Source organism: Stegostoma tigrinum, chromosome 40 (genome assembly GCF_030684315.1).
Source record: "Stegostoma tigrinum isolate sSteTig4 chromosome 40, sSteTig4.hap1, whole genome shotgun sequence".
Lineage (NCBI taxonomy): Eukaryota > Metazoa > Chordata > Chondrichthyes > Orectolobiformes > Stegostomatidae > Stegostoma > Stegostoma tigrinum.
In genome coordinates this window covers 526,939-539,158 of record NC_081393.1, presented here as the reverse complement: position 1 = coordinate 539,158, position 12,220 = coordinate 526,939, and the positions used below count along the sequence as shown (strand labels likewise).

Genomic DNA, 12,220 nt, shown 5'->3' with positions numbered 1-12,220 from the left:
GATGCATTGAGTCATAAGGGAGAGGCTATCAAATTCATCAAGAATTGAAATAAGCCTGATAGGGGTGATAGAGAAGGAAACTCACTGGCAAGAGTACTGTGGAGATTAGTGGGATTGTATTTCAGTGAGTTTCATGTGTTCCAGCATCTTTAAAACTTGCATTATATGTACGCAATTTGGCTCATTCAATGTAATCTTTGTCTCTTTTGAATAGGAAACTTTTGTTTTCTCATTAAAACCAAATCTGCAGCATTGCATGATAGTATTTCAGTGAAAGATTTACAAATGAGGAACAAGAGTAGACCACTCAGCCCTTGGAGCCTACCCTGCCATTCAACAAGACTATGGCTGATCTGATTTTAAACCAAACTCTACATTGCTGCATATTCCTGGAAGCCTTTCATCCCTTCGTCATCAAGAGTTGATCTATCTCTGTCTAAAAAATATTCAGAGATTCTGCATCCATAGCCTTTTGAAGAAGGGAATCCAAACTCAGAGTCCACAAATGTAAAATGTATCCACACCTCAGTTTTAAATGGGTGAGCCTTTATTTTTAAACTATGACTCCTAATTCTAGAAACCACCTCATTAAAACCAAAACAATCTGTCACATTTAGTCTAAGATTACTTGTCCAGTAATAACCTTAATTGGATGGGGGTGGTGAGCAGTCGAGCTAGACTGGCAGGAGGACAGTTCTGTTGGAGACTCAAAGCAGCAGGGAAAATAGAGGATACAGAACCTTCCACAGACCTGGACATTGAAGCATTGACGGTCAGTGCAGTGTGGTAGGAGGGCCGGAAGCTTCCTGCTGCAATCGGATAGAGCGGCGGACTTTGCCTGCGACACAAGAAGCTCAGTGAACAACCTGGAATCACATCCACCAACCCAACATAAAAAGAAAGGCAACACATCACAAATCAAAAGCCACCAAGCCCCAACCATTCAATAGCCACTCCCCAGTTCTTTCCACTGACTGCCAGGGAACACTTCCTGCCATCCACTCAACCTCTCAGCCACAGCCATAGTCTATGACCCAGCATTCAATTATGTTCCAATGCAGCTGACACCAACACCACGTTCCAGACAACCAAGAGCTTCATTCCCAGGTACCTTGGATCCAAAGACCTCTCCTACTGCTTAATTAAAATCTTCACTAACTTGGGCAAAATTGTGTCATGTTCTACATTCTGATTGTGTCCCTGAGCCAACTCTGACACTCTCACTGTGATCCACACTGCCCCCACCAAACACTCCTAGGAACAGGTACAGCACGCAGCTAGATTCAGACAAAAGCTCCCTCCAGGCAGCACTAATCAAAAACTGCCAGAACACTGACAGTACAAGGCTAGATACAGAGTAAAGCTGCCTCTACACCATCCCCATCAAACACTCCCACACAGGGACAATACAGGGTTAGATACAGAATAAAACTTCCAAAACCGTCCTCAAACAATCCCAGTACTGGCAGTGCCTGGGGTAGATACAGCGTAAAGCTTCCTCGACAATGTCCCCATCAAATAATACCAGGACAGGCACAGCTTGTGGTTAGGTGCAGTGTAAGTCTCTCCTTATATTGTCTTCTAACACTCCCAGAAGAGATACAGCACTGAGTCAGATATGAAGAAGCTCCCTCTATTCTTTTAAAGAGAGAGAGAGTAAATCTCCTTTGGCAGCTCCATCAAACACTCCTGGGGTAGATATAGCACTCATTTTTTTAAAAAAATTCATTTGCAGGATAAGGGCACCACTGGCCAGGCCAGCATTTATTGCCTATCCCTACTTGCCCAGAGGGCAGTTAAGAGTCACATGTAGGCCAGACCAGGTAAGGATGGCAATTTCCTTCCCTAAAGGGCAGTAGTGAAACACATGGGTTTTTCCAACAACTGACAATGGCTTCAATTTCATCATTAGCTTCTTGATTCCAGATTTTTACTGATTTCAGATTCCACCATCTACCATGGCGGGATTTGAACCCACGTCCCCGGAATGTTATCTGGGTCTCTGGATTAACAGTCCAGTGATAATATCACTAGGTTACAAACTCCCCTGCAGACTCAAGCTCACTTTACTCCTTTAAGCTGACAGTAAAGATCCCCTGTATCCATCAAACACACTCAATACAGGGACAGCTTTTGGTTAGATGATAGTAAATTTCCCTCTTTGGTCTCTAATATATTTCATTGTGCTTCTGACTGAATGGAGTACTTTTGCTGTCTAATATTGATGAAGTTGATGTTTGTTCACAGCCAATTTTACACACAGCGACATGACAACAACAAATGAATCGGTCTTCCTGAAGGGAGTAGATTTTGGCCCTAGGGTGAGACACTCAGTCCACTACTGGCATTTGGATCTTTGAAATCCATCTGAGGGGGAGATGGGGACCTCAGGTGAACATCTGATCCACTTCAAAACACCTCCCTTACTTCTCAAAGAACAGAGAACAATACAGAACAGGAACAGGCCCTTCAGCCCATGAAGTCTGTGCCAATGCACTATGGCTTTCTAAACTTAAAAACTTTGCCTCGATACAGTCCGTATCTTTTTATTCGGCGCCAATTCATGTATCTGTCAAGATGCCTCTTAAGTGTTGCTCCACCACCTCCTCTGGCATTATATTCCAGGCACAGTTTATACCAAACTCTGTTAAAAAAAACTGCCTCTCACATCTCCTTTGAACCTATCCCAATTACTTTTAAACCTATGCCCCCTAGTAATTAACATTTCTACCCTGGGGGAGAAAAAAAAAAAGTCTGACCATCCATTCTGTCCATGATTCTCAATTTTGTAAATTTCTATCACATCACCTCCCATCCTTCAATGTTCAAGTGAAAACAAACCAAGTCTATCCTCTGAGCTAATACCTTCCAAACCAGACAACCTCGTTTCTGGACCTCCTCTAAAGAGTCTGGTGAGCAGAACTTTATGCAGTATTCCAAATCTGGCCTGACTAAAGGTCTATACAACTACAACATTACTCACTAATTTTTGTACTCTATGCCCTGACCGATAAAGGCAAGCATGCCATAAGCCTTCTTGACCACCTTATCCACTTATGTTGCCACTTCAGGGAACTGTGAATGTGTATGCCTACATCCCTCTGTATGTTGATGCTGTGGAAGGTTCTGCCATTTACTGTACAAGACGATAAGATATAGGAGTGAAGTAAGGCCATTCGGACCATCGAGTCCACTCCGCCATTTAAATCATGGCTGATGGACATTTCAACTCCACTTCCCTGCACTCTCCTCGTAGCCCTTGATTCCTTGAGAGATAAGAATTTATCGATCTCTGCCTTGAAGGCATTTAACATCCCGGCCTCCACTGCACTCCGTGGCAATGAATTCCACAGGCCCACCACACTCTGGCTGAAGAATGTCTCCTCATTTCCATTTTAAATTTACTCCCTCTAATTCTAAGGCTGTGCCCATGGGTCCTAGTCTCCCCACCTAACAGAAACAACTTCCCAGCATCAACCCTTTCTAAGCCAAACGTTGTAAGTTTCTATTAGATCTCCCCTCAACCTTCTGAACTCCAATGAATACAATCCCAGGATCCTCAGCCGTTTATCGTACATTAAACTAACATTCCAGGGAACATCCGTGTGAATCTCCGCTGGACACGCTCCAGTGCCAGTATGTCCTTCCTGAGGTGTGGGGCCCAAAATTGGACACGGTATTCTAAATGGGGCCTAACTAGAGCCTTACAAAGCCTCAGAAGCACATCACTGCTTTTATATTCCAACCCTCGAGATAAACGACAACATTACATTCACTTTCTTAATCATGGACTCTACCTGCAAGTTAACTTTCAGAGAATCCTGGACCAGCACTCCCAGATCCCTTTGTACTTCTGCTTTATGAATTTTCTCACCATTTAGAAAATAGTCCATGCCTGTATTCTTCTTTCCAAAGTGGAAAGCCTCGCATTTGCTCACGTTGAATTTCATCAGCCTTTTCCTGGACCACTCTCCTAAACTGTCTAAATCTTTCTGCAGCCTCCCCACCTCCTCAGTACTACCTGCCTGTCCACCTATCTTCGTATCATTGACAAACTTCACCAGAATGCCCCCAGTCTCTTCATCCAGATCATTAATATACAAAGTGAACAGCAGCGGCCCCAACACTAAACCCTGCGGGACACCACTTGTCATTAGTTGCCATTCTGAAAAAGAGCCTTTTATCCCAAGTCTCTGCCTTCTGTCAGACAGCAAATCCTCAATCCATGCCAGTAGCTCACCTCGAACACCATGGGCCCTCACCTTGCTCAGCAGCCTCCCGTGAGACACCTTATCAAAGGCCTTTTGGAAGTCTAGATAGATAACATCCACTAGGTTTCCCTGGTCTAACATACTTGTTACCTCTTCAAAGAATTCTAACAGGTTTGTCAGGCGCGACCTCCCCTTACTAAATCCATGCTGACTTGTTCTAATCTGACCCTGCACTTCCAGGAATTTAGAAATCTCATCCTTGACAATGGATTCTAGAATTTTACCAACTACTGAGGTTAGGCTATTTGGCCTATAATTTTCCATCTTTCGCCTTGATCCTTTCTTAAACAAGGGGGTTACAACAGCAATTTTCCAATCATCTGGGACTTTCCCAGACTCCAGTGACTTTTGAAAGATCACAACCAAAGCCTCTGCTATTTCCTCAGCCACCTCCCTCAGAACTCTAGGATGTAGCCCATCGGGGCCAGGAGATGCATCAATTTTCAGACCTTTTAGCTTTTCTAGCACTTTCTCTTTTGTAATGCCCACCATACTCAACTCTGCCCCCTGACCCTCCCTAATTGTTGGCATACTACTCATGTCTTCCACTGTGAAGACTGATGCAAAGTACTTGTTAAGTTCTTCAGCTTTTTCCTTATCTCCCATCACTAGTATCACCTTCCAGCATCAATTTGGAGCGGCCCAATATCTACTTTTGCCTCTCGTTTGTTTCTTATGTAGTAAAAGTTACTTTCAATATCATTTCTAATATTACTAGCTAGCCTACCTTCATATTAGATCCTCTCCTTCCTTATTGCTCTCTTTGTTATCCTCTGTTTGTTTTTGTAGCCTTCCCAATCTTCTGATTTCCCAGTGCTCTTGGCCACTTTATCGGCTGTCTCTTTTTCTTTGATGTATTTCCTGACTTCCTTTGTCAGTCATGGCTGTCTAATCCCACCCCAGATAATCTTACTTTTCTTTGGGATGAACCTCTGTACTGTGTCCTCAATTACACCCAGAAACTCCTGCCATTGTTGCTCTACTGTCTTCCTCGCTAGGCTCTACTTCCAGTTGATTTTCGTCAATTCCTCTCTCATGCCCCTGTAATTACCTTTATTTAACTGTAACACCATTACATCCGATTTTGCTTTCTCTCTTTCAAACTGCAGACTGAACTCTACCATATTATGATCGCTGCCTCCTCACTGTTTCCTTACTTTAAGATCTTTCATAAAGTCAGGCTCATTACCTTGCACTAAGTCCAGAATAGCCTGCTCCCTTGTGAGCTCCATCACACGCTGTTCCAAAAAGCCATCCTGTAAACATTCCATTGAGTCCCTTTCTTTGGATCCACTGGGAACATTATTCACCCAGTCCACCTGCATATTGAAGTCCCCCATGATCACCGTGACCTTGCCTTTCTGACATGCCCTATCTATTTCTCGGTGCATCTTGCGCCCCTGGTCCTGATCACTGTTAGGAGGTCTGTACATAACTCCCATTATGGTTTTTTTGCCTTTGTGGTTCCTCAACTCCATCCACACAGACTCCACATCCTCTGACCCTATGACATTCAGTGCTGTAGATTTAATTTAATTCTTGACTAACAAGGCAACCCCGCCCCTCTGCCCACCTCCCTGTCTTTTCGATATGTTGTGAATCCTTGGATGTTTAACTGCCAGTCCTGAACTCCCTGCAACCATGTCTCTGTGATGCCTACCACATCATAATCATTCAAGATGACTTGTGCTGTTAATTCATCTACTTTGTTGCGAATACTACGAGTATTTAGGTAAAGTGCCTTAATGCTAACTTTATTATCATTATTAGAGATATTGGAAATTCTAAGATGTCTTACGCTATCCTTCCTTTTTGCTGTATTCCTCGTCTGCCTCAAGCTTAAACCCACTTGTACACATGCTATCCTGTTGCTTATCTTTCCATTTAACTGTATACTTCCCTCCTGTGTTAGATCTCCCAAAATGCCTCATATATTTGTCCAGATTAAACTCCAACTGTCATGTCTCCTCCCAAGTCTCCAGCCTATCTATATCCTGCTGTATCCAATGGCAATCTTCGTCGCTATCCGCAACTTCCCAATCTTTGCATCATCCGCAAACTTACGAATCAGGCCACCTCCCCCAAATCATTTCTGTATGTTACACCCGTGGGTGTCCCAGCACCAATCACTATGATCTCCAGTCAGAACCAGTACTCTCTGTATATGACAAAACCAGTTCTCTATTCATCATACTGGCTCACTGTGGATCACATGTGACTTCAGTTTATGTATTAGCCAGCTGTAAGGGACCTTCTCAAAGGCCTTGCTGAAGATCAAATAAAGAACATCTCCCACTCTGTCCTTATCAATCATCTTTGTCACTTCCTCAAAAATTTCAATCAAGTTTGTGAGGCACCACCTTCCTCACACAAACTCATGCTGCCATCGCTAATAAGTATATATCTTCCTAAATGTGCGTAAATCTTGTCCCCAAGGATCTTCGCCAGTAATTTCCCTGACATTAGGTTCATCGCTCTGTAATTTCCTCAACAAAGGAATATCATTGGCTATTCTGCAGTCCTCTGGGACCTCTCCTGTGAGAGAAGTGGATACAAACATTTTACAAGTGGCCCCAGCAATTCCTTACCTGCCTCCGTCAGCATTTGGGATATATTTCATCCAGTCCTGCAGACTTAATGCATTTTAAAACACCATCTCCATTTTTATATTGTCGAGCCTCAGAATATCAAATACCTCTGCTGAGACTTACTATCAACTACATCCTTCTCCATTGTGAATACCGATGCAAAGTATTCGTTAAGAGCCTCACCTACTTCCTCCAACTCTACATATACACTCCCTTCTTTGTCCTTGAGTGGACCTGCCCTTTTCCTAGCCAACCTCTTGCTCACTATAACTATTTTAAACTCATTGGATTCTCCTTAATGCTGTTTGCCAAAGATATTTCATGGCTCCTTTTAGCCCTTCTAATTCCTTCTTAGGAAACTGTCTCCTGTTCTCTTTTTGACTGATCCCTCAGTTAAAAGATTCCCCATGGCATATGTGGATTTACCCTCAAACAGCCATCCCCAATCCAGACTTCCCAGTTCCTGTACAACTTTACGGCAGTTAGCCTTCCGTCAGTTTAGCACTTTCACCCAAGGATGACTCTTATCCTTAGCCATAATTCACTTAAAACTTAGAAAAATTATGGTCACTGTTCATGAAGTGCTCCCTCATTGAAACTTCGATCACCTGGACAGGCTAATTCCCCAATGCCAGGTATGGCCCCTTACCTAGTTGGACAATTTACCAATTTTTTCAAATAACTGCCCTGGACACACCTAACAAATCATGTCCCCATCCAAGTCCCTAGCACCAAGAAAGTCCCAGGCAATGTAGGGAAAGTTAAAGTCACCCACAACACTGATCTTGTTATTTTCACATTTTTCATTATCTGTCCATGTATCTGTTCCTGTATCATCTGCTGGTTATTGAAAGGCCTGTAGTACAATCTAATCAAAGTGATGGCACCCTTCCTATTCCTGAGCTTTACTCATATGACCTTGCTGGATTAGCCCATTCTCAGTAGCTACAATATTCTCCGTAATCAGAAATACAACTCCCCTACCTCTTTTACACCCCTCTTACACCTGAAATATCTAAATCCTGGAATGTTAAGCTGCCATTCTTGTCCCTCTCTCATGCAAGACAATATCACCAGGTCTCAAGAACTGGACTTGTATCCACAGCTTTACGACTACAAGAGGAGAGAGCTATTGGTTTGGCTGTAAAGCAGTTTGGAGTCGCCTGGGTGAACATTGGTGCTGATGAAGATACCTCCTCCTCCAGATAACAGGTGTAATGCCAGAGCTGTACAACTCCCAGAGGACAGCCAACTAATTTGTACCATGACTCACAGCTGAACCCCATGTCACCAAGGTTTTATGGTCAATGTCAGACTGTGTAGCTGCCTGGAGGATCGAGCCATGATCATATTGAACGGTGAAGCAGGCTAAAAATGCTGAATGGCCTACTCCTGCTCCTATTTTCTACTCTTCTATGGAGACTGAGTATGCCTGAGTAGGCACAGGGCAACAGATAGGAGGATGTGACGTGTCCACTTACACAACCCATTGCTGCAATTCCCAGAGCAAGACAAAGATAACAGGGCTACAGGAAAGAGGCAGGAAAAAGAATGGAATGTCTTACGGTGGCATGACCCAGCCCAGCGGGTGAGCGATCGGCCCCATGGTGCCCGGAGACAGCGGGTAGTACGGAGAGAGTTCAGAGGGGTATGGAACCCGAGGGAGTCCTGCAACAATGGGAAGAAGAGAGCAAAGAATCATGATGGTGGTCAGAATTGCAGATCAGCTGAGATTGGAGGTCAGTCTAACTGCTCACCGGTCTTGGAGCTGAGGTCAGAGGACAGATGAGGGGTTGGGTTCCCAGGTGAGAAGTGTTCGTTGCTGTAGGTGATGAGGGGAGTGAGAGGGTGCATGTGATGAGCATGCTGCACCAGAGGCAACCTGTTGGTCTACAGGAAATAAAAATACACACACAGCAGTCAACAATTTTCCACAGGACTCTCCAACCCTCATGGTTCACTGATCAGACATCCGCCTTCCCATATTCCAGAATCCCCTTCAATTTCAGTAACCAGCCTGGAATAAATAATATTCCAAAGATTAAACAAGGCTGAAGAGTGAGAGTTTTTAGATGGGAGTACACTTTGAGGTGGCCCAAGAGGGAGTGGAGGTACAGTAAGACAAATATTCACCTGTCATTCAATTCTTTGCACCTGTCTTTATTCTGTAATCCTTAATCCAATGACTCAACAGCAATCTAGCAAGTTCAATGAGAAATTTTCAATGATGCCCTAGTGTTTGCTGTATTTGAGATAATTCCAGCAGTCCATTTGTGAAGAAATATTTTCTGACATCGCCGCTGAATGGCCTGCCTCAAATTTGACAGCTTTTGTTTAATCCCAAGTTCATTATGTTTCTGTATGCATCATGCCAAATATTTTTGTAAAGTTCCCCGTCGAACGTCTATACTGATAGGATCACAAAGCTAATTTGTTCCACCTAACCTCATTAAGGAAAACTGATCGCTGTAGTATCTTGCTGATAAACCTGCAGTGCTCAATCTCCAAGGCTTATACAGATTTCATGAGACGTGGAGGCCAGAAATTAAGAGCTTCTCCACTTGGCAACCAACTAGAGCTCTGTATAATCCGTCTTAATTCTTCCCCTTCATTGCGCTACCTTCAAGATGAAGACCAACATTCTGCTGGCATTGTGATGATTTCTGCACTTGGACCCCGAAACCATTAACATTTCTAGAAGTCGAAGTGGTTGTAACTGAGGCAAAGATTTTGACTGATCATTCTCAAATCCAGATGGATGAATTCATAATTTCTCTCCATGCAGTCCACCTGCCACAGTTTGACAGTAACATTCCACTCCACCCAGAATGAATAGTCTGTACCCCTCAAGGTGGTTAGCCCATGGCTCACTGCCCCAGCTAACTCTCCAAATGTTTGATGTTACTCACAAGGTGGATGGGAGCTGGAGAGTCTTTGAGGCAGCTGGCAGTCTGGACGTCCAACAAGGGCCACTTCATCTGCAGGTACTGGAAACATCAGAATATAGTAAACAAATTAAAGATGATGTCAGGCAACAATCTTAGCTAGACAGGAAACACCTCTCTCTTTCTGCATCACTATTTAACAATTCCAAACTAAACCCAGATACCACACTTTCCACAGTTCTGCATCAATCCCAAGCTAAACCTATTTCCTAGCTGTCTCCTCATATCCCTGTACCAGTCTCAGTTAAGACACATGAGCCCAGAATGCACCTGATGCTCCTGGTACTGCATTGAAAGAGTGCTACACTGCCAGAGATGCTAATTTTCAGACAAGATCTGAAATTGTCTTTCCTCTGTTTGAACATAAAAGGATTCCCCATAAGTATGTGAAGTAGAGGAGAATTCCCCTTGTGTGCTAAGCTAAGATTAATTCTTCAGCGAACAATTATTAATTAGATTAGCCGGTCATTAGCTAATTGCTATTTGGGGAGCTTGTGCTCAACAATTTGCTCCTGCATTTCGCTTACTACAACAGTAGTAATAGCTCAAATGTATTGATGGTCATGAAACACTATGGGGTGCACTGAAGTTATATGGGATGCTTTATAAGTACAAGTTTTTCCTTCTCTCCCCACTCTGACTGGCAACCCTGTATTACAAAGGAGAATTATTCCACCTCTCCAAGTTAAAATAACAACACTTGCACTTTATTGATCATTATACGTCCCAAATAATGTCCGTGCGACCAATGATGTAATTTTCAAGTGTGGTCATTACTGTCACATAGGATTTGAATGCAAGATAAGTATTGACCAGGTAGAGGCTGTTTTGTAGACTGGTTGCACTTTAATTCAATAAAAAACCAGATTCAGAGAACATGCATCTGATCACACTGAGGGAGGAAGGGTAGAAATTGTAGAAGCATTAGCAATACTCTTCCAATCCTACTGTCATGCAGGGGTGATGTCAGAGACCTGGAGAACAACACTGTTACACCCTTACTCATAAACAGGTCAGAGCATATACCCAACAGTTACAAGCCTATCCACAAAACCTCAGTGATGCGAAAGCTTCGAGAAATGATCATGCGGACAAATGTGAATGGATCAAGGAGATGCAGTGGCTTATTCAGGTAAAACCATTCTCAAAAAACTTGCTTGAGTTTTTTTGATGAAAGAACATGTAGCGCTCATGAGGATAATGTGCTTGATGTGAAAAACATGAATTCCAAAGGCACTAGAGACAATATGAGTAAAGTTGGAGCACGTGAAATAAAAGAGACAGTAGCAACACAGAGACAGTCATACAGCATAGAAACAGGCCCTTCAGTCCAACTCATCCATGCCAACCAAAGTGCCCAAACTAAACCAGTCCCACTGGCCCACATTTGGCCCATATGCCTCTAAACCTTTCCTATTCATGTAGCTATGCAAATGTCTTTTATGTTGTAACTGTACCTGCATGTACCATTTCCTCTGGCTGTTCATGCCACATACGATCCACCCCGTGTGAAAACATTGCCCCTCAGGTCCCTTTTAAATCTTTCCCCTTTCACCTTAAAAATTATGCCCCCGAGTTTTGAACTCACCTACCCTTGTGAAAAGATGATTTGCTATTCACTTTATCTCAACCTTCATTAGATGACCCCTCAACCTCTTGCTCTCAAGTGAAAGAAGTCCCAACCTATCCCTATAACTCAAACCCTCCAGTCCCAGAAACATCATGGTAATTTAGTAATGTATAGAAGGGTTACCAGAACTGCACACAGCAGTTGGTTCTGCTGTAATGCGTGTTCCGGCAATGTGAATTGGCCACAATGCATCTGACGAATAGGGGAACGATAGGAAACGTGCCCAGAAACCATAACCACTCTCCCCTATATCAAAGACATTTCCGAAATGACTGCCAGACTACTCGGTCCTCTTGGCATCAGGGTAGCCCACAAACCCACCAACACACTAAAACAGCAGCTAATGAACTTAAAAGACCCTATACAGACAACAAGCAAAACAAACGCCATCTACAAAATACCTTGCAAGAACTGTGACAAACACTACATTGGACAAACTGGCAGGAAGCTAGCCACCAGGATACATGAACATCAACTAGCCACAAAACGACATGACCCACTATCACTAGTATCCTTACATACAGATGAGGAAGGACACCACCTTGATTGGGACAACACATCCATCCTAGCACAACCCAAACAGAGACATGCACGAGAATTCCTAGAAGCATGGCATTCCAACCGGAACTGCATCAACAAACACATTGATTTGGAGCCCATCTACCATCCTCTGAGAAAAAGAACAGGAAATGACATCACCAATGCAGGAAATGACATCACCAACCCAAGGAAACCTAACCAGATAAATAGAAAGCGGGACATAACACCAGCGCTTCATCGGAGGCT

General features: G+C 43.4%; 1 protein-coding gene across 2 annotated transcripts in view; it reads right to left on the bottom strand.

Moving 5' to 3' along the window:
* Nucleotides 1-12,220, bottom strand: part of LOC125447938 (transcription factor 7-like 2) — a 51,335-nt gene that overhangs the window by 24,140 nt on the left and 14,975 nt on the right. Inside the window, exons 4-7 of one of the 2 annotated variants that reach the window (XM_048522746.1) lie at nucleotides 9,769-9,846; nucleotides 8,617-8,749; nucleotides 8,425-8,527; nucleotides 752-838 (exon numbers count right to left, since the gene is read on the bottom strand). In XM_048522746.1, the coding sequence (XP_048378703.1) occupies nucleotides 752-838; nucleotides 8,425-8,527; nucleotides 8,617-8,749; nucleotides 9,769-9,846 (401 nt within the window). The remainder of the gene's footprint in view (nucleotides 1-751; nucleotides 839-8,424; nucleotides 8,528-8,616; nucleotides 8,750-9,768; nucleotides 9,847-12,220) is intronic. The other variant, XM_048522747.1, reaches the window with a different exon arrangement.